The sequence below is a fragment of the Dictyostelium purpureum genome (assembly GCF_000190715.1).
Source record: "Dictyostelium purpureum unplaced genomic scaffold DICPUscaffold_7, whole genome shotgun sequence".
Taxonomy (NCBI): Eukaryota; Evosea; class Eumycetozoa; order Dictyosteliales; family Dictyosteliaceae; genus Dictyostelium; species Dictyostelium purpureum.
Window position 1 is genome coordinate 160,328 of NW_003519344.1, and position 19,946 is coordinate 180,273.

The 19,946-nt window shown below is 27.3% G+C and overlaps 9 protein-coding genes across 9 annotated transcripts; 6 read left to right on the plus strand and 3 right to left on the minus strand.

Moving 5' to 3' along the window:
• Positions 1-701: 701 nt before the first annotated feature.
• Positions 702-1,903, plus strand: DICPUDRAFT_74418 (uncharacterized protein; the record flags this gene model as incomplete). The annotated part of the gene is made up of 2 exons (XM_003283349.1): positions 702-729; positions 801-1,903. The coding sequence occupies 2 exons, from the start codon at positions 702-704 to the stop codon at positions 1,901-1,903; spliced, it is 1,131 nt and encodes a 376-aa protein (XP_003283397.1).
• Positions 1,904-2,601: 698 nt separating this feature from the next.
• DICPUDRAFT_74419 (uncharacterized protein) lies at positions 2,602-3,788 on the plus strand (the record flags this gene model as incomplete). Its single annotated transcript, XM_003283350.1, has 2 exons — positions 2,602-2,623; positions 2,692-3,788. 2 exons carry the CDS (start codon positions 2,602-2,604, stop codon positions 3,786-3,788), a joined length of 1,119 nt encoding a protein of 372 aa, XP_003283398.1.
• A 934-nt stretch (positions 3,789-4,722) lies between these two features.
• DICPUDRAFT_74420 (uncharacterized protein) lies at positions 4,723-5,516 on the plus strand (the record flags this gene model as incomplete). The annotated part of the gene is made up of 2 exons (XM_003283351.1): positions 4,723-4,840; positions 4,969-5,516. The coding sequence occupies 2 exons, from the start codon at positions 4,723-4,725 to the stop codon at positions 5,514-5,516; spliced, it is 666 nt and encodes a 221-aa protein (XP_003283399.1).
• Positions 5,517-5,738: 222 nt separating this feature from the next.
• On the minus strand, positions 5,739-7,226 carry DICPUDRAFT_74421 (uncharacterized protein; the record flags this gene model as incomplete). The annotated part of the gene is made up of 1 exon (XM_003283401.1): positions 5,739-7,226. One exon carries the CDS (start codon positions 7,224-7,226, stop codon positions 5,739-5,741), a length of 1,488 nt encoding a protein of 495 aa, XP_003283449.1.
• Positions 7,227-7,804: 578 nt separating this feature from the next.
• DICPUDRAFT_74422 (uncharacterized protein) lies at positions 7,805-8,423 on the minus strand (the record flags this gene model as incomplete). The annotated part of the gene is made up of 3 exons (XM_003283402.1): positions 7,805-7,934; positions 8,033-8,319; positions 8,421-8,423. The coding sequence occupies 3 exons, from the start codon at positions 8,421-8,423 to the stop codon at positions 7,805-7,807; spliced, it is 420 nt and encodes a 139-aa protein (XP_003283450.1).
• A 444-nt stretch (positions 8,424-8,867) lies between these two features.
• DICPUDRAFT_93461 (uncharacterized protein) lies at positions 8,868-10,064 on the plus strand. The gene is made up of 2 exons (XM_003283352.1): positions 8,868-9,269; positions 9,335-10,064. The coding sequence occupies exons 1-2, from the start codon at positions 9,012-9,014 to the stop codon at positions 10,037-10,039; spliced, it is 963 nt and encodes a 320-aa protein (XP_003283400.1). The 5' UTR covers positions 8,868-9,011; the 3' UTR covers positions 10,040-10,064.
• Positions 10,065-10,402: 338 nt separating this feature from the next.
• On the plus strand, positions 10,403-11,179 carry DICPUDRAFT_74424 (uncharacterized protein; the record flags this gene model as incomplete). Its single annotated transcript, XM_003283353.1, has 3 exons — positions 10,403-10,626; positions 10,711-10,918; positions 10,985-11,179. 3 exons carry the CDS (start codon positions 10,403-10,405, stop codon positions 11,177-11,179), a joined length of 627 nt encoding a protein of 208 aa, XP_003283401.1.
• Positions 11,180-12,115: 936 nt separating this feature from the next.
• Positions 12,116-17,199, plus strand: DICPUDRAFT_74425 (uncharacterized protein; the record flags this gene model as incomplete). The annotated part of the gene is made up of 4 exons (XM_003283354.1): positions 12,116-13,042; positions 13,114-13,416; positions 13,492-16,090; positions 16,991-17,199. The coding sequence occupies 4 exons, from the start codon at positions 12,116-12,118 to the stop codon at positions 17,197-17,199; spliced, it is 4,038 nt and encodes a 1,345-aa protein (XP_003283402.1).
• Positions 17,200-17,308: 109 nt separating this feature from the next.
• Positions 17,309-18,960, minus strand: DICPUDRAFT_147119 (uncharacterized protein; the record flags this gene model as incomplete). Its single annotated transcript, XM_003283403.1, has 3 exons — positions 17,309-18,411; positions 18,491-18,604; positions 18,714-18,960. 3 exons carry the CDS (start codon positions 18,958-18,960, stop codon positions 17,309-17,311), a joined length of 1,464 nt encoding a protein of 487 aa, XP_003283451.1.
• Positions 18,961-19,946: the final 986 nt, after the last annotated feature.

Sequence of the window (19,946 nt, forward strand, 5' to 3'; positions counted from 1 at the left end):
AAACTTTTATTTTTAAAAAAACAATAATTGTTATAGTTTATTATTTTTACTTTTTTTTTTTTATTTATAGTTTATTGTCTATTGCTTATCTGTGTTGATTTATTGTTCCAGTATTGGTATTCGTAAAAATTGGAAATAAAGAGAAATTTTCTATGGTGTTGAATAATTGATAATGGTTTGAAAATTGAATTGACAATAATCTATCTTGGGTGGTATTTCCTAACTTTTTTAAAAGAGGATAGAGTATTTGCAATTAAGAATCCATTCTAAGTCCAAATAATTTAATTAATATTTGTTGATTTTCCAAAGTTTTGAAAAGTCAACATTATTTAATTTATGTTTTTTGGCTTAAAAAATAAATATTATTTTATTTATATTTTATTAAAAAAAAATTAAATTTTGAAATTTTTTTTTTTTGATCAATTTATTTTTTTTCTAATAATTTTTTATTAAAACTATTAATATTTATCTATATGAAATGTTATAGTTTATTTTTTATTTCATATTAAATACTAATAAATGGTTATTCACTTTATTTTATTTTATTTTGGTTTTATTTTTTTTTTACAAAAAGATTTAATTTTTTTAATTTAATTTACTCTAACTCAAATAAAATAAACAAATAAACATTTAAATAAATAAAAAAACAATTAATTGATTATATAAATAAAAATATAAATAAATTTATATATATACATAAAATGGAGAGTGAGGAAGTTCAAGCTTTAGGTATGTTTAATTTGGTTAGTAGTAGCCTTATATGAAAAAAAACTTATTAATATAAAATAAATTATCTATAGTTATTGATAATGGTTCAAGTATGTGCAAAGCTGGTTTTGCTGGTGATGAAGCCCCAAAAGCTGTTTTTCCATCAATTATTGGTCGTATAAGATACTCTGGTTTTATGGTTGGTATGGGTAAAAAAGATACATATATCGGTGATGAGGCTCAATTAAAGAGAGGTATATTAACACTCAAATACCCAATTGAACGTGGTATTGTCACCAATTGGGATGATATGGAAAAAATATGGCACCATACTTTCTACAATGAATTACACGTTGCACCAGAAGAACACCCAGTTTTATTAACTGAAGCTCCATTAAATCTAAAAGTAAATAGAGAAAAAATGACCGAAATTATGTTTGAAACCTTCAGCACCCCAGCCATGTATGTTTCTAATCAAGCTGTATTATCATTATATGCCTCAGGTCGTAACACCGGTATTGTTATGAATTCAGGTGATGGTGTTTCACACACTGTTCCAATCTACGAAGGCTATGCTTTACCACAGGCCATCTTACGTTTAAATTTGGCAGGCCGTGATTTAACCGACTATATGGCCAAAATCTTAGCTGAACGTGGTTACTCGTTCACCACCACTGATGAAAGAGAATTCACCAGAGACATCAAAGAAAAATTAGCCTACATCGCTTTAGACTTCCAAGCTGAAATGCAAACTGCTGCTTCATCATCCGCTTTAGAAAAATCATACGAATTACCAGATGGGCAGGTCATCACCATCGGTAACGAGCGTTTCCGTTGCCCAGAAGCTTTATTCCAACCATCATTCTTAGGTATAGAGTCAGATGGGATTCACGAGGCCACTTACAATTCCATCATGAAATGTGATGTCGATATCCGTAAAGATTTATATTATAATATCGTCTTATCAGGTGGTTCAACTATATTCCCAGGTATTGCTGATCGTATGTTCAAAGAATTAACTGCTTTAACTCCATCAAGCACCAGGGTTAAAATCGTTTCTCCTCCAGAACGTAAATACTCTGTCTGGATTGGTGGTTCAATTTTAGCTTCACTTGCAACTTTCCAACAAATGTGGATTTCAAAAGAAGAATATGAAGAATCAGGCCCATCAATTGTTCATCGAAAATGCTTATAAATTAACAACAATTAATTAACCCACAAATTGGTTTAAATTTATACAATGTTGACAGAAATCTGACACCTAATTTGATTTCATTTAGTACTAAACAACCTCTGTGAGGTTTTATATAGTAAATTATTTTACTCTTTCTGGGTCAATAAAAGTAGGGGTGTTTATTTTATTAAACCCACACATTAAATTATATTCTATGGGTGTGGGGCTTTGTGAGGTGATTCTTTTTGTAGTCGGTAACAAATGAATCATTATAAACTCTGTATATATCCATAATAATCTAAAAAAACCAAGTAATTTATTAACATTGGTTGATTTTTCAAAGATTTAAAAATGCCAAAACTTAAATTAATTTAAGTTTTATAAAAAAAAAATTTTATTTTTTTATTTTTTTTTATTTTTTTTTTTGGTTATCAATTTATTTTTTCTAATAATTTTTTTTTAATATTAATATTTATTTATATTTATCTATATGAAGTATTATAGTTTTTTATTTCATATTAAATACTAATAAATCGTTATTCCCATCTTTTTATTTTTTTTACAAAATTTTTTTTTTAATTTTAAATAATCCAAATTAAATAAATACAAACCAATAAACAAATAAACATTTTAATAAATAAAAAATTAAAATAAATTATATATCATATAAATAAAAATTTATTAATAAATTTATATAAATAAATTTATATATAAATAAAATGGAAGAAGTTCAAACTTTAGGTATGTTTAATTTGGTTAGTAGCCTTATTTGAAAAAAAACTTATTAATATAAAATAAATTATCTATAGTTATTGATAATGGTTCAAGTATGTGCAAAGCTGGTTTTGCTGGTGAAAAGGCCCCAGGAGCTATTTTCCCATCAATTGTTGGATGTCCAAGACACACTGGTGTTATGTTAAGGCCGGGTATAAAAGATTCATATATTGGTGATGAAGCCCAATCAATGAGAGGTATCTTAACCCTCAGCTACCCAATTGAAAAAGGTATCGTTACCAACTGGATTGATATGAGAAAAATCTGGCATCATGTTTTCTATAATGAATTACGTGTTGATCCAGAAGAGCACCCAGTCTTATTAACTGAATCTCCATTAAATCCAAAAGCTAACAGAGAAAATATGATCCAAATTATGTTCGAAGAATTCAAACCCCCAGCCATGTATGCTTATAATCAAGCTGCGTTATCATTGTATGCCTTAGATCGTACCACTGGAATTGTTATAGATTCAGGTGATGGGGCTACACATACTGTTCCAATCTATGAAGGTTATGCTTTACCATATGCCATCTTACGTTTAGATTTGGCAGGCCGTGATTTAACCGACTACATAGCCAGAATGTTAATTGAACGTGGTTACTCATTAACCACCAATCATGAAATCGTCAGAGATATCAAAGAAAAATTAGCCTACGTCGCCTTAGACTTTGAGGCTGAAATGCAAACTGCTGCCTCATCAATTGCTTTTGATAAATCATACGAATTACCGGATGGCCAAGTCATTACCATCGGTAACGAGCGTTTCCGTTGCCCAGAAGCCTTATTCCAACCATCATTCTTAGGTATGAGGTCAGATGGTATCCACAAAACCACTTACAACTCAATCATGAAATGTGCTGACGACATCCATAAAAAATTATATGGTAATATAGTCTTTTCGGGTGGTACAACTATGTTCCCAGGTATTGCTGATCGTATGAACAAAGAATTAACTGCTTTAGCCCCATCAACCATGAAAATTAAAATCATTACTCCACCAAAACGTAAATACTCTTCCTGGATAGGTGGTTCAATTTTAGCTTCACTCTCAACTTTCCAACAAATGTGGATTTCAAAAGAAGAATATGAAGAATCAGGCCCATTAATTGTTCATCGAAAATGCTTCTAAATAAACAACTTTTTATTTACTTATTTACTAATTTTATTATCTAAACAATATTTTTAATTGATGGTTTTATCCTTTTAAAAATACCAACAATAAACTATTATATTAGAAGTATTTAATTGACTATTTGCTCCCTTATAAAACTATCTTTTTTATCAATGCAAACAATTAATTAATCCACAAATGGGTTTAAATCTATATAATGTTGAGAGAAACCTGTGGGGTTTTATATAGTAAATTGTTTACTTTTTTTGGATCAATAAAAGAGGGGTGTTTATGAAATCATTATAAACTCTAGAGTTTATAAATCTATAATAATCTAAAAAGACCAAGTAATTTATTAACATTTGTTGATTTTTCAAAAATTTAAAAATACCAAAACTTAATTTTATTTTTTTTTTTATTTTTTTTGGTTATTTATTTTTTTTTTTTAAAACTATTAATATTTATATTTATCAATATGAAGTGTTATATTTTTTATTTCATATAAAATACTAATAAATGGTTATTCAATATATTTATAAATTGTTATCATCCATCTTTTAATTTTTCTTATTATTTTTTTTTTACAAAAAGATTTTTTTATTTAAAATAATCCAAATTAAATAATATCTTGGACGACCAACAATTGATGGGAAAACAGCTTTTGGGGCATCGTCACTAGCAAAACCAGCTTTGCACATACTTGAACCATTATCAATAACTATAAATAATTTATTTTATATTAATTAGTTTTTTTTCTTATAGGCTACTAACCTAATAAAACATACCTAAAGTTTGAACTTCTCCCCTCTCCATTTTATTTATATATAAATTTATTTATAAAATTAATAATTTAATTTTTTATTTATTTAGATTTTTGTTTGTTTATTTGTTTGTATTTATTTATTTAATTTAATAAAATAATCCATTAAATCTAAAAAACAATAGAATAAAAATGACCCAAAGTATGTTTGAAACCTTCAGAACCCCAGTCATGTATGTTTCTAATCAAGCTGTATTATCATTATATGCCTCAGGTTGTAACACCAGTATTGTTATTGATTCAGGTGATGGTGTTTCACATACTGTTCCAATCTACGAAGGCTATACTTTACCATATACCATCTTTACGTTTAGGTCGTGATTTAACCGACTCTATGGCCAAAATGTTAACTGAACTCGGCTACTCGTTTTCAACCAGTAATGAAAAAGATATCCTCAGAGATATCAAAAAAATTAGCCTACGTCGCCTTAGATTTTGAAACTGAAATGCAAACTTCTGCCTCATCAATTGCTTTTGAAAAACCATACGTATTACCGGATGGTCAACTCATCACCATTGGTAAAGAACTTTTCCGATGTCCAGAAGCCTTATCCCAACCATCATTCTTAGGTATGAGGTCAGATGGTATCCACAAAACTACTTACAACTCTATCATGAAATGTGATGTTGGTATCAGTAAAGATTTATATTATAATATCGTCTTATCAGGTGGTTCAACTATGTTCCCAGGTATTGCTGATCATATGTTCAAAAAATTAACTGCTTTAGCCCCATCAGCCACAAGGGTTAAAATTGTTTCTCCACCAAAAAGTAAATACTCAGTCTCGGTTGGTGGTTCAATTTTAGCTTCACTCTCAACTTTTCAACAAATGTGGAATATGAAGAAAGAGGTCCATCAATCGTCAATATTGACTTTCTCTGCCAACTATTTTGTAAACAGTGAATTATTTTACTTTTTCTTATAATAAAAAACTAAAAAGTAGTTACCACTATCACAATTATCAAAGTTAGTCTTTTTTGAAAATATCTGAAAAAAACTTTTGTATAATAAAAAATTGATTTATTGTTTTTTTTTTTTTTTTTTTTATTGTCTATTTTCTATATTCTTTCATTGTTACTTTTTTAAAATACATATCTTTGTCTTAATATATTTTTAGTTTAAAAATGATTAGTAGCGATTAGTTCCATTATAAAATTTTGAGATCATATAATTGATCCATAAATGGTTTTATTTTCATACAATGTCCACATGGAACCCCATAATATTTATCTACCCAGTCGCTATTTTTCAAACAGCTTCCAGAAGGTTCTTTATAGTGAATTTTCTTGTTATTTCGTGGACCAATAAAAGGGGGTTTGGTGTTTGTTTCATTAAACTTTTTAAATAAATTAATTGAAGGTGTAGATTGATCTTTGTAAGGAAGTGTTTCCTTTTTTTCTATTTCTTGATAATTAAAATATAAATTTAAAATTCTAGAAATTTCATCATAGGCCTTTTTATAATTGTTTTTATTTAACAAAGAGCAGATTAGAGCTAAAACAATTACAGCTTTTGCATGATTATAATAATTTAAATCATTCCACATTGAAGGATGATGAAAGGTTAAAACAAGCGTTTTAGAATTTATAATTATAAAAGATGATGGTAAACCAAACCCTATTTTTTCATACTTTATTCCTTTTTCACCTAAATATTCTGTAAAGAAGTAATACACATCAGCTCCGCCTAAAACTATTACTTTTGGGGTTGAAAATAATATTCTTTCAATTTGTTGATGGATTTCTTTTTTATTATTTTGATAGTCAGGAATTTCTTTACTTGCAAATGGATGGGCATCAGTAATAAAATATTTATAATCTTGTAACATTGGGGAGCCATAATTATAATTTTCTTTTTTATCAAATTCTCTTAGTAGAGAGGTTAAATTTCTAAATGATGGACACTCTTTATCGCCCTTGGCCGAGCTTATTAAGTTAATATTGCTTACAGGGTTTACAAGGATAATGCAAAAATGAGAATCAAATGGTAAATTTTTGGAGTTATCATCATTTGGATAAAACCATTCTTTAGGTACTTGATTGTTATTGGTTTTTGGTGACAGTTTAACATTGTCTTCATTTACCACTGGCATGTATTTTCCATATACTATGAGTATTAAAGTTTTATATAGTTGGATCTCATCATACAGCTTTTCATTAAATTTGATTTTTATTTTACAAGTTTTCTTTATATTTGGTGAGTCTTTTTTATTTGAGAAATTACTTGGTGTTGCTTTTTGATTATAAATATTACTTTTTTTATTGCTACACTCGAAATTTAGAATACTATTTGGGGTTTTATAAAAAGAGGGAGTCTTGTTCTCTGGTGTTTTAAATTGCAGGTTGGTTGGGCTTAATTTGGTTGGGGTTTTATTGGCTTCTTCATTTGAATATTTGGTCTTATGTTGCTCAAGCTTACAAATAATTTCTTTATTTTCTTTGTTATTCATGATAGGTTCTATGGGTTTTGGTGTGCAATTTAATGCTTCCTTTATTTTTACATCAGCTTTAACAGTAGGTATATCAGAAATAACATTTTTGTCAATATCATCTTTTTTTAAATCTATTTTTTTGAAGGCATTGGTAATTACTTCTAAATCTGTTTTATCTTCATTTTCAATTTTAATATCATTCATTCTATTTATAAGTGTGCCAACATCTGGGCAAACTTCTGCATTGCTATTTGTTTTGGATGATTTGGGAATTTTTTTAAAAAGATATATAAGATCTTTTAAAGAAATAAAATATTAGTATTTTTTAAAAAAACTATTTAATATTTAATATTAAATACTCTGTCTGTTTTGTAAATTTTCTATTTTTAATATTTTTTTATAATTTTCTTTAAAATCTTTTTGGGTAATAAATAATGATTTTGTTTGTTTTTTTTCATTTCTTTTAAAATAAAGAATTTCAATTCCATACTCGTTTTTATAATCCTCCTTGTTAACATATGTTTCCGAAATAATGATAAAAATATTTTTTTCCATCTTTAATTTTGAAATATATATAAAATTATTATTGAATTTATTTAAAAGAAAGGAAAAAGAAAAATAAAAAAAATTTGCAAATTTTTTTAAAAGTGATGAAAAAAACAAAATCTTTTTTTTTTATTTTATTTTTTTTTAATTTTTTTATTTTTTTATTTTTTTTTAAAAAAAGGTTAAGAAAATTGTTATTTTAAATCGATTTTATTTATATTGTTTTGTATGGGTTTTTAGTTTTTAATAATACCAGCATCTTGCAACATTTTTGAAAGCTCACCAGATTTATATAAATTGAGCATAATATCGGCTCCACCAACCAATTCACCTTTGATATAGACTTGTGGGATAGTTGGCCATTCACTATAAAGGGGTTATTTAAAAAAAAAAAGTTGTTAATATTTATTTTTGTTGGGAAATATATGTATTTGTAAATGCATTATATAATTTTAATTACATACCCATATTTTTTGATTCCATCTCTTAACTCGTCATTTTCTAAAACATTATGTGATTCATATTTACCAACACCTTCAGCTTCGAGAATTCTAACAACTGTATTACTAAAACCGCATTGTGGAGCTGATGGAGTACCTTTCATGTATAAAACCAATGGATTACCTTTAACTTGTTGATCAATGGTTTCTAAAATTGATTTCTTTTCAGTCGAGAATGATCTGAAAACTTGATTGTTTGATCTTAATAAAAATGATGTAGTTTGGGTACCAACTTTAAATAAATATCTATTCTATTATCAAAATTTATTATTATTGTTTATTAATTGTTTTTATATTAATAAAAATTGTTCTAATTGTTTTATAATTTTTTTTTTTCTTTTTGATAAAATACCATTTTTGTATAAGCTAATATATATATAAATTAATCCAAATTAATTTAAATGAACGAAAGTTTTTATAAAAAATAATTTAAAAAAAAAAAATAAAAAAAAAAAAATAAAAAAACAAAAAATTTTTTAAAAAATTAATAAAAAAAAAAAATTCCGATTATGTATATTTATTTTATTTTAAATATTTAAAATTTTTCTTTTATTATAGTTATTTGTTTATTTGTTTATTTGTTTATTTGGTTGTAATATAGCTTATTTAGTTTTTAATTTAATTTAATTTAATTTTAATTATAATTTTAATTTAATTTAAAAAAGATAATAATTTGTTGTTTCGATTACAACATTTTTACGTTAAAAAATTTAAAAAAATTTAAAAAAAAAAAAATTTTAAAATTTTTTTATTTTTTATTTTTTTCAAAAGTATAAAAACAATCTTATTAAATTAGTCTGCTAATTTGACTAGCCTGATAAATAATAGTAATAGTAAATAGTATTAATAAATAGTATTAGTGGTAAAAGCAATAGGAATAATAATAATAGTCGTCAGTACAGATTAAAGAGGTTTAGCTTCATAAATATAAAATAAATAAAAGATGTCATTTAAATTAAGTTGGGGTGGATTTGATGATGCATTTTACAATAACTTAAAGAGCGAATTAAATAAAACATTGAATAGTGGGCCACCAATTCCAAACATTACAGATAAATTATTAGTATATCAAATTCATTTGGGCGATATAGCACCCGAAATTCAATTACTAGAATTAGATCCATCAAAAGATCGTATGAAATTTGTATTTAAAGTAAAATATAACGGAAATGGGTTATTAGAGTTAAGAACAATGGTTCAAGTAATATCATAAAGTGAAAATAAATCAAATCTCTATTTTATATTAATAGTTTTTTTTACATTTAGGCCAATCCAATTTATTTAGGATCATCAGTAACAAATGTACCAAGATTTGAAAGAGATTTAATTAAAAAACTTAGATTTGGGTCAGCATCAAATCCACATATTATACCATTAAGTATTTTAATAAAAGATATTGTATTTGATGGTATTTTATCAGTTTGTATAGTAAATAACAATAATAGTAATGGCAATAGCAATGAAACTATGGGCAATAATAGCCCAACAAGTAATGGTGGTAAAATCGAAGCATCATTTAAAGAGGACCCATTAAAGAATGTTAATATAGTTACAAGTTTTGATGAATTTCCAGCAGCAGGTAAATTTATCGCATCATTGGTAGAGAATCAACTTAGGGATTTTATAAATAAAGAATTTCCATCAATCGTTGGAGCAATTACCATACCATCCACTGGTGGCTCTGAAACTGCTCAATCTTCAAACTCTCCAAATACTGTATTGGTAGATTTAAATAATAAAGAAAATGGTGGTTCACCAATCATAATTTCCTCAGCAAACACAACCCCATCCTCATCACCACAATTAGATATGTTAAATAGCAATCATGTAAATTCTTCGCCATTACTCGAAAGCCCAAATATAAATATACCACCAATTCCTGTATCACCTTTAGAAAATAACCAAATTAATAATAAATTCACCGAAAAAACAACCACCAACTATAATAAGAAAATGGGTTATATAGAATAAAATAAATTTTTAATTTTTATATCACACACTTAATTTTCATTTTCATTTTCATTTTCGTTTTCCTAAGGTAATGGTTATATATATTTTTTTAATATAGCGAATCTATTACCAAAATTATATTTTGTGGAGTGAAAGTTTTAAAATATTTTCAAATAAAATAAAATTAAAAAATAAAAAGTTTTATTTGAAAATTATTTTTTTTTTTTTTTTTTTTTTTTGAAAATTTTTTTTTTTTTTTTTTTTTTTTTTTTTTCAATTTATGGTGTATTTTACCACAAAGTTATATTTTTTTTATTTTTTTTCAATTCATTGCATTCACAAAATAGAAATTTTTTTTTTTTTTTTAAAGATATAATTTAAAAAATGCGTGATAAATTTAGAGTTATTTCATTGGTATTTCTTGTAGCAGCATGTGTATTGCTTGTTATTGGTATGGCAACAAGATGGTATTATGTCACAAGCAGTGATTCTGCAGCAACTATAGAAACAACCTATTCGTTTTATGGCCCAAGAATTGTAGTGGATGAATTTTCAATCACTATGAAAAAGAAATATTCATTAAGTTATGGTGATCTTGGTTTAGACAAGTATGTTTTTTATTCACAAACAAATAAATAATATCACATTATTAACAAAGCAATCTTTTATTATAAATATTTTCTTTTTAATAGAACCCATAATTATTTTAATTCATGCTTGGCAATGTGTGCAATAGCATTTATCATTGGATTTGTAGCTGTGATTTTAACAATTCTTAATATACTAAATGTTATACCAGATAAAACATGGATAATTTCAAGAATTTTAATGATTTTCGTATTAATATTAAACTTTATTGGTGTCGTAGTAGCCGCCGGTTTCACTCAAGGTTTCAAAAATGTAAGTTTTGTTGATCAACAAAATTTTAAAAACTATTTTAATAAAATACTAATTTTTTTTTTTTAGGACAATTTTGTTATTTGCAGAGGAGAAGGATCCTGTCAAAATAAATGGAGAGGTACATATTATGGACTTACCACAACCAAATTTGGTGGTGGTACAGGTTTTTATTTATGTATGGTAGCTATTTTCCCATCAGTAGGTGCTGCAGCTACTGCAATTGCAAGTTTTATTATTGGAAGAAATACACCAAAAGAATAAATCATTAATAATATATAAATAGGTATAGATGTTGTAATAAAAGGTAGAGGACTATAGGAGAACCCAAGAAAGGTTAACTAAAAATAAAAAATTTTATTTATTTATTTTAAAAAGAAACAATCATGAATTTGATTAATTCATCGCTGATTTATCTTCTTTTTATATTTTTAGTATAATGGAAATTTTGTAAATACCCAAAAAGGGTAATCATTTATATTAATTTTTTTTATATTTTTTTAATTTTTTAATTTTTTTTTAATTTTTAAAATTTTTTTCAATTTTTTTATTTTTAAAAAATTTTTTTTTTAGTTAATTTTTTATTTTTATTTAATTTTGTTATATTGATAATAAAATAAATAAAGATAGTTTTTTATCTAATTATTTTTATATAAAAAACAGATTTGTATATAAATATTTAATAAAAATAGGAGCATAAAGTTTATATATTATATCTTATATCATTTTATCTTTGTTTATTATTTTATCATCTTTTTTTTTCTTTCCGCAAATCTTAAAAGTTGACAGTTAAAAGAAATACATAAAAAAAAAGGTAAATAATATACAAATAAAAAAATAAAACACACAAACACCCCACAAAAACCCACCACCAAAATAAATTATTATACATAAATATTTTTAAACATTAACTAACTTATCATTTTTATTTTTTTTTTCTATTTAAAAACTATTATTTATATTCAATAACTCAATTTATAATAACTATTTAATAAAATTATTAAACATATATTTTTTTTTTTTCTTAAATTATTTTTTTTTTTTTTTTTTTAAATTTTTTTTTTTTAAATTTTTTTAAAAAAACGATTTCATTATTTTTTATTTTTTTTGTTAATTATTCCTTTAATTTTGTTTCTATTTCTATTTTGTCTATCAATCTATCTTTATAATTTATATTTTATTTATAGGTTTCCCAGCAAAATGAATGGAAAAATTAAATCAGGATTATACAATCCATACTCAAAACCAGTAAATAGAAATAATAGTATTAGAGATGAAGAGGAAGACTCATCATTTTTAGTATCGTCTCCACCATCCCCAAATAACGAACAAGTGGAGAACAAAGGTTTCTTTAAGACCATGGTAAATAAGATTTTATCAAAGCCTCTGAAATGGATGTTTTCAGATTTTGATGAAACTACTCAACAAACTGGTGTTACACCAAAGAAGGTTGGTCAAAGAAATGAGGAATATAATAATAAAGAAAATAGTGAATACGATAATAATTTAGCAAAAGTTAAATTACCTCAAACAACAGGTTTAAAAATCGATACATCCTCAATAACTTTCAATGATTTAACCCAAAATATTAAACCAAATAATATAACAACCACTACTACATCAAATAATAATAATAATAATAATAATAACAATAATAATACCATTAATAATAATAATACAACAATTAATAATAATAGATCATCACCATTAAGACCAAATGGTGCTTATAATGTTGGAATTAAAAATATATTAGTAAATAATAAACCAACAACTTCTGTAACACCACCATTATCAACTACCTCATCAATTTTAAATAATAATATTTCAACTTTATATCCAAATTTAAAACAAGATCGAATAAACGCTTTTAATAATTCAACATCTACATCACCATCATTAAATATAAATAGAAATATTAAAAATAATTTATCACCAACCCAAACTAAATTAAAAATCAATACTACATCACTTTACAATACAGCAACTCTTTCGAATACACAATATAAAACTAAACCAATTTCTTCAACATTGTATGGTAATTCACCATTCGAAACCACTACATCAATTTTATCAAAAAGAAAGTTTAGCAGTGATGATGGTAGTAATAGTTTATATAAATCAAATAAAGTAAGTTTATATAAATATATTTATATAAATTAAAGTAAATAAACTAATCAATTTTTAAATTTATTGTATAGGACGAGGATGATAGTAATCCACCATTAAAAAAAAGAATTTCAGATGAAAATTCAGTAATGTTAGCAACTAGCCAAGCAGCTAAAAGAATTTTGGATTGTTTAGATTCATTTTCAAATCCAGTTTTATCCCATTACAATTTACAAACATCTACTCAAAATGGTAATGAATCTATTAATGGTTCAGCAAGTACTTTTGGAACCGATTCAACACTTTCATCTTCAACTGCTCTTAGATCAAGTTACAGAATCCCACAAATTTCTATCAATTATAAATATAACCCATATGGTTTAAGTAAATTATTGGTAAGTTGCTTTATTTTAGTTTTTTTTTTTTTAAAAATAAAAAAGTAAATGCTTATATTAATTAAATTTAATTAGGAAAAAAAACCAAAATCAAATAAGGATAAAGATTTTGAAATTCCAACAACTTCACTCACTTCATCAGTATCATTATATAGAAAACCAGGTACTCAAACAACTACAAGCACAAGCATACAACCAACAGTTTCGTCAAACACTAAAGATACAACAACTCCATCAATACCAAAAACAATATCACCAACAGCTACAACAGCAACAGCAACAACAGCTACAACAGCACCAGCAACAACAGCTACAACAGCAACATCATTATTCACACCACCAGCAACTACATCATCATTATTTGGTAATAAAGACTCTGAAGAAAAGACATCTAGTTTATTTTCAAATACTAACGCTGCTGAGAAGAAACAGGATAAATTTTCACCATATGAAAAGAAGAGATCAAAGGATGAAATTGAAGAAAATGAGGACACTTTTAAATTGCCAAGTTATAAAGTTGACATTCCACCAAACTTTAATTTGGATACATCAAATTTCAAAACTTTACCATTATCTTCCACATTAAACACTACCTCAACACCAACATCAAACATGGATAAAAAAAATAAAATTGAGTTTAATCCAATTCCAACAACAGAAAGTTTTAAAATTCCAGGTCCAATTACACTTGAAACATCCGGCTCATTATTTGGTACCACTGTTCCATCCTCAGCAAGTAATAAATTTGATTTATCTAGTACCACCAAAAATTCTGAAAAAGAAACAGCTAAGCCAATATCATTATTTAGTGACAAATCTGAAGGTTTATTCTCAAAACCATCTACCGAGGCAAGTAAAGGTTCATCTCTATTCACTTCACCAACAACAACCACATCAAGTCCATTTGGTGCTCCAGCATCTGTTGAAAAAGATAAGGAAAAGACATCACCAACAACACCTTCAAGTTTATTTAATAATGCATCTGTGGGTTTATTCTCAAACAAAACTTCAACATCAGCTTTACCAACAACAAACTCAATATTCTCTTCATCAAACTCAACCAGTATTTTCGGATCAGCTCCAAAAGAAACTGTAAAACCAACTTCTACATTACCAACAGCAGCACCAACTACTGGCGGATTTGGATTTGGTACTGCTAAAAAACCAGATAATGTTCCAAAAGAAAAAGAAGAACAAGAGGAGGAGGAGGAACAAGAAGATGCTGAAGAAGAGGAAGAGGTGGTCGAAGAATTTTATGTTCCACCAGAATCAGATGAAGAGGGAGAAGAAGAAGAAGAAAATTATGAAGGTGAGGAGGGATTTTATGTTCCACCATCTTCCGACGAAGATGAAAAAGATAAAAAGAAAGATGAAAAATCAAATTTACCATCATGGATATCAGGCTCAAGCCTCTTTACTTCAACTCCAACTAGTGGTTTATTTGATACAAAACCATCTGCATCTAATAACAATTCATCAAACAGCTTATTCTCTGGTGCTTCAGGAAGCAGTTTATTCTCTAGCGGTTCGTTAATGAGCAATAAGATACTTTCAAATACATCCGAAAAATCACTCTTTAACCAAGGTCCAGATTCAAGTGATGAAGAAGATAAAAAGAAGAGTAAAAAGAAGAAATCATCACAATCTCCAACCACTTCAAAAGTATCTTCAGCCTCAACTTCAACCTCATTATTTGGCGATAATAAATTAAATGGCTCTACTTCAACCTCATTGTTTGGTGATACCAAATCAAATGGCCCTACCTCATTATTTGGTTCAAATACCTTATCATCAACCACACCATTATTTGGTTCAAACACCTTAACATCAACCACACCATTATTTGTAAATCATAATAGTTTACCTGAAGATGAAGGTAAAGTAGATGAAAAAGAAGATAAAAAAGAATATAAGAAGGATGAAAAACCAGGAGCCTCATTATTTAGTGGTAATACCTCTTCTATTGGATTATTCTCCTCATCTTCAAATTCACCCTCATCAACTACATCTGATAAACCTTTATTCACTAATTCTTCAGCACCTATTTCTGGTTCATTGTTTGGCTCAAGTTCATCAATAAACTCAACCTCTTCATCATCATCAGCATCATCATTATTTGGTCCAAGTACAACCCCAGGTTTATTTAGTAGCACAAAAGCTGATGACAAAGAAAAGAAAGAAGATAAACCAGTTTTATTTAGTAGCAACAATACTTTAGTACCAACAACAACAACAACAACAACAACACCACCATTGTCATCATCATCATCATCATCCACATCATTATTTGGTTCCACCACAACTACAAGCTCATCATCTTTATTTGGCAGTACTCCATCAACAACATCAACACCATCATTTTTTTCAAATCCATTTACTTCAACCGATAAAAAAGAAGAATCAACAAGTACAAACTCCTTATTTAGTGCACCATCCTCAACAACAGTAGCATCAGCATCATTATTTTCAAGCTCACCATTTACAACATCAACTCCTTTTTCATCAACAACATCATCTACACCATTATCAACAACAACCAAATCAGAAACCAATTCATCCTCAACTTTAAACTTATTTAGTAATCCAACAGATAAAAAAGAATCAACAACAAGTCTCTTTGGTGGAACAACATCACCAAGTTTGAACACAACAGCACCATCTGCAGGTTTATTTGGTAATTCGACAAGTACCAGTTTTTCAACAACCTCATCCTCATCATCAAATTCATTTTCCAATCCTTTTACAGCACCAACAGCAGTACCATCACCATTTGGTGCTCCAACAACAACCTCAAGTGCTTCACCATTCAATATCCCAACAACTTCCCCAAGCTTGACAACAACCCCATCAACAACTGCATCATTATTTAATGCACCATCAACATCCACCTCTACATCAAGTTCTTCACTATTCTCAATGCCATTGACCGGCACAGGTTCTGCATCACCATTTGGTGCTCCATCAACCACAACCACACCATCACCATTCGGTGCACCATCAACCACAACCACACCATCACCATTTGGCGCACCATTGGCTGCATCTGCCTCATCACCATTTAACGCACCATTTAGCGCATCATCAACCACAACCACATCGTCACCATTTAATGCACCATCAAATACAAATACATCTCCATTTGGTGCACCATCGACCACAACTACACCATCACCATTTGGCGCACCATCGACCACAACTACACCATCACCATTCGGTGCACCATCGACCACAACCACATCATCACCATTTGGTGCACCAACAACCACAGCTACACCATTCGGTGCTCCATCGACAACTACAGCATCGAACTCATCACCATTTAACGCACCAACAACAGCCACATCACCATTTAACGCACCAACAACAAATTCATCCTCACCATTTTTCTCAGGATTCCCAGCATCAGGCTCAACAAATGCACCATTTGGTACTGCATCATCGACCTCTGTTACACCATCACCATTTGGAGCATCACCGTTTGGTACTGCACCATCATCGACCTCTGTTACACCATCACCATTTGGAATACAACAAACATCAGCATCCCCATTTGGTACAGGCTCTATGGGTGCAGCCCCATCAACTGCACCTAATCCATTTGGAAACCTTGGTTCTGCTCCCTCAACAGCTCCTAATCCATTTGGTATGATGGGATCCAATGGTACCCCAGGTTTTGGTGGATTTGGAAATGCTCCTCAATCATTTAATTCAAATCAATCCTCACAAGGTGGTTTATTTTCTCTTGGAAAGAATGATATTACAAAAAAGAAAAAAAAACCATAAACCAATTGATATAATATATAAATAAATAAATAACTTTTTAAAAAAAATTTTAAAACAGTATAAATTAAAATAAATTTTCTTTTTTTTATTTTTATTTATTTTTTTTTCTTTATAAAATGTCTTTAATTAATTGGATTTCAACTAAACGAGCGGTAACAACATCTGGTAAATCGTGTTCTTTTGGCATATAGAGTTCGGAGCAATGAGCACCACCTTGGATTAAAATGGGTTGAACAGATGATTTTAGAGGAGTTTGGTGAACACCGAGGAAACTCCATGGATCGATAGTGCCAGAGGCCATAACGATATTTGATGATTGGATGTTGGTTGAACCATAGTCGGTGATAATATAGTCTACTTGTGGTTTATAAACAAAACCTTCTGGACCAAAAACATCAGTGCACATATTAATAAAATAATCTAATGTGATGGTGGAGGAAAATGGTTGGCTTGGAGATTCACCAGTTTGATAGTAACCATATTCGGTGCAACATTGCCAGTTCCAGCTTCTTGATGAAGCATTTACATTAGCTGGATCAATATTTTGTTGATAAATAACAGATTTTTCGTATGAACTAAGAGTGCATGGTGAGCCTGAAAAAGTGTTGTAACGATTATTGAAATCGATAAAAGTTTGCATTGGATCGCTACCTTGTTCAAATTCTTCGCACATAGCAGTGATATTTGTAAAAGTGTATGCATTATTATCGAGATTGTACTGAACGATTTCTGAAATGCCACCAGAGAGTGATTCCATAAAAGTGGCAATATCCAAATCACTGACAATTGGATCGCATGCATTGAAAAGCTTGGCAACTTGATCATTTTGGCCATTGTTAATCATATCAGTAACGGTTTTAGTGATATTAGCAACGAATGCGCTGCATGATGGACCAATAGAATTTGAAACTACTTCGAAATATTCTGGGAAATCTACAACTGGTTTAACTGGTGCTGATGTTGCAATAGCTGCATCAATTAAATTTGGATACTTTAATCTTAACCATGCACTTAAATTGCCTGAATATGAACCACCAAATGAAACCCATTTACTATCTCCTGTATTATATTTTTGTTTAAAGAATTGTACAAAATTTGCATAATCGGCCAATGCTTGTTGAGTACTTAAATATTTTAAATTTTCGGTTGCTAAGTTACCTTTTGGTGTTGATGCACCATAAAATCTATGTTCAACTGCAACAATTAATGCATCTATAAAAAAAAATTAAAAAAAGTTTTTTGTCAATTTAGATAAATAAAAAAACAAATCATTTATGATTTAATAACTTACCAAACATTGGAGCATAATAGTTAACAACAAAATGACCAGTAACGTATGATGGACTAATTGGACCCTCTCCACCAAGAACTAAAAATACTGGACCGCCTGGTGTCCAATATGTATCTATAATAACAACAAAAAAAATAATATTAGTATAGGTTTATATTTTTTTTTTTTTTTTTTTTTTTTTTTTTTTTTGTTTTTTTGTTTTTTTGTTTTTAGTTTCTATTACCATTAACATAATATCTTTGTTTAAAAGTTTCGGTATTTAATGGATTATAATGATCGACTTGATTATTGAACCATTGAGCTGGTGGATCAGTTGGTAAAGGACGTCTATCACTTAATGGTGATGATGATGGAGCACCTCTTGCTCTCAAACCTTTATTTAATGTTGAATCGTGATTTCTTAAAAAACCTGCATTTGTCAATGATAATGATCCAAGTAATAAACATAAAAGTAAAATTACAATTCTCATTCTATTTTTATATTTTAAATTAATTTGAAAAAAAAATTTTAATTTTTTTTTTTATTTTTATATCTTTTAAAAAATTTTCTTTTTTCTTTTTCCAAATTAAAATAAATTCTTTTATAAATAAATAACAATAAATAACAATAAATAAATAACAATAAATTAATAATGAACCAGAATTTTTGAAATTTAAAAAAAAAATTCGTTATTTAAAAAAAAATTATTTTTTTTTTCTTTTTTTTTTTTTCTTTTTTTTTTTTAAAAAAAATAATAAAAGTGAGGAGAAAAATCATATATTACACAGGATTAATGATGAACCAAAGTGTTAAAAAATAAAATAAAATAAAATTTTAAAATAATATTATAGAATGTCTACATAAACAATATTAATTAATAAACCAAAAAATTAAAGACAATTAGTTTTTTGTGTTTTTAATATATGTATAACATTATTGTTTTTCTAGATAGAACACCATCCACATACACACAAACACCCAACACACACATATTATTTATATTCTTTAACCCACAAATCTTAAATTTTTTTTTTTTAAATGAAAGTTTTAATAATTATAAATTATTAATGACGAAAATTGTATATAAAATTATATTAATTAATTAGTATTATAAAATTATTAATTATTTTATATTGGAAAATTATAAAGATTCCATTTTTTTTTTTTTTTTAACCAGTTAATTATAAATTAATTCAAAAAAAAAAAATAATAATACGATTTTTTTTATTAATAAAAAATAATAATGATAAGATTAAATTAAAATATATGTATAAATAATTTATAGGATTGTCATAAAAAATAAATAAAACAAATAAAACAAATAAAATGATACATATAGATAAAAAAGTAAAAACAAAAAAAAAAAAAAAAAAAGATAGAATCTAATGTAGTTTATTTATTTTATTTGTTTTTCTTTTTTCGTTAAAATAAAATACAGATTTATTAATAGTTTTTGTATTAACAACACACAATTTT

Coding starts and splice junctions, on each gene's coding strand:
- DICPUDRAFT_93461 (XM_003283352.1), top strand. CDS start 9,012: ATGTCATTTAAATTAAGTTGGGGTGGATTTGATGATGCATTTTACAAT. Junction 9,270..9,334: donor AGTTAAGAACAATGGTTCAA/GTAATATCATAA, acceptor TTTTACATTTAG/GCCAATCCAATTTATTTAGG.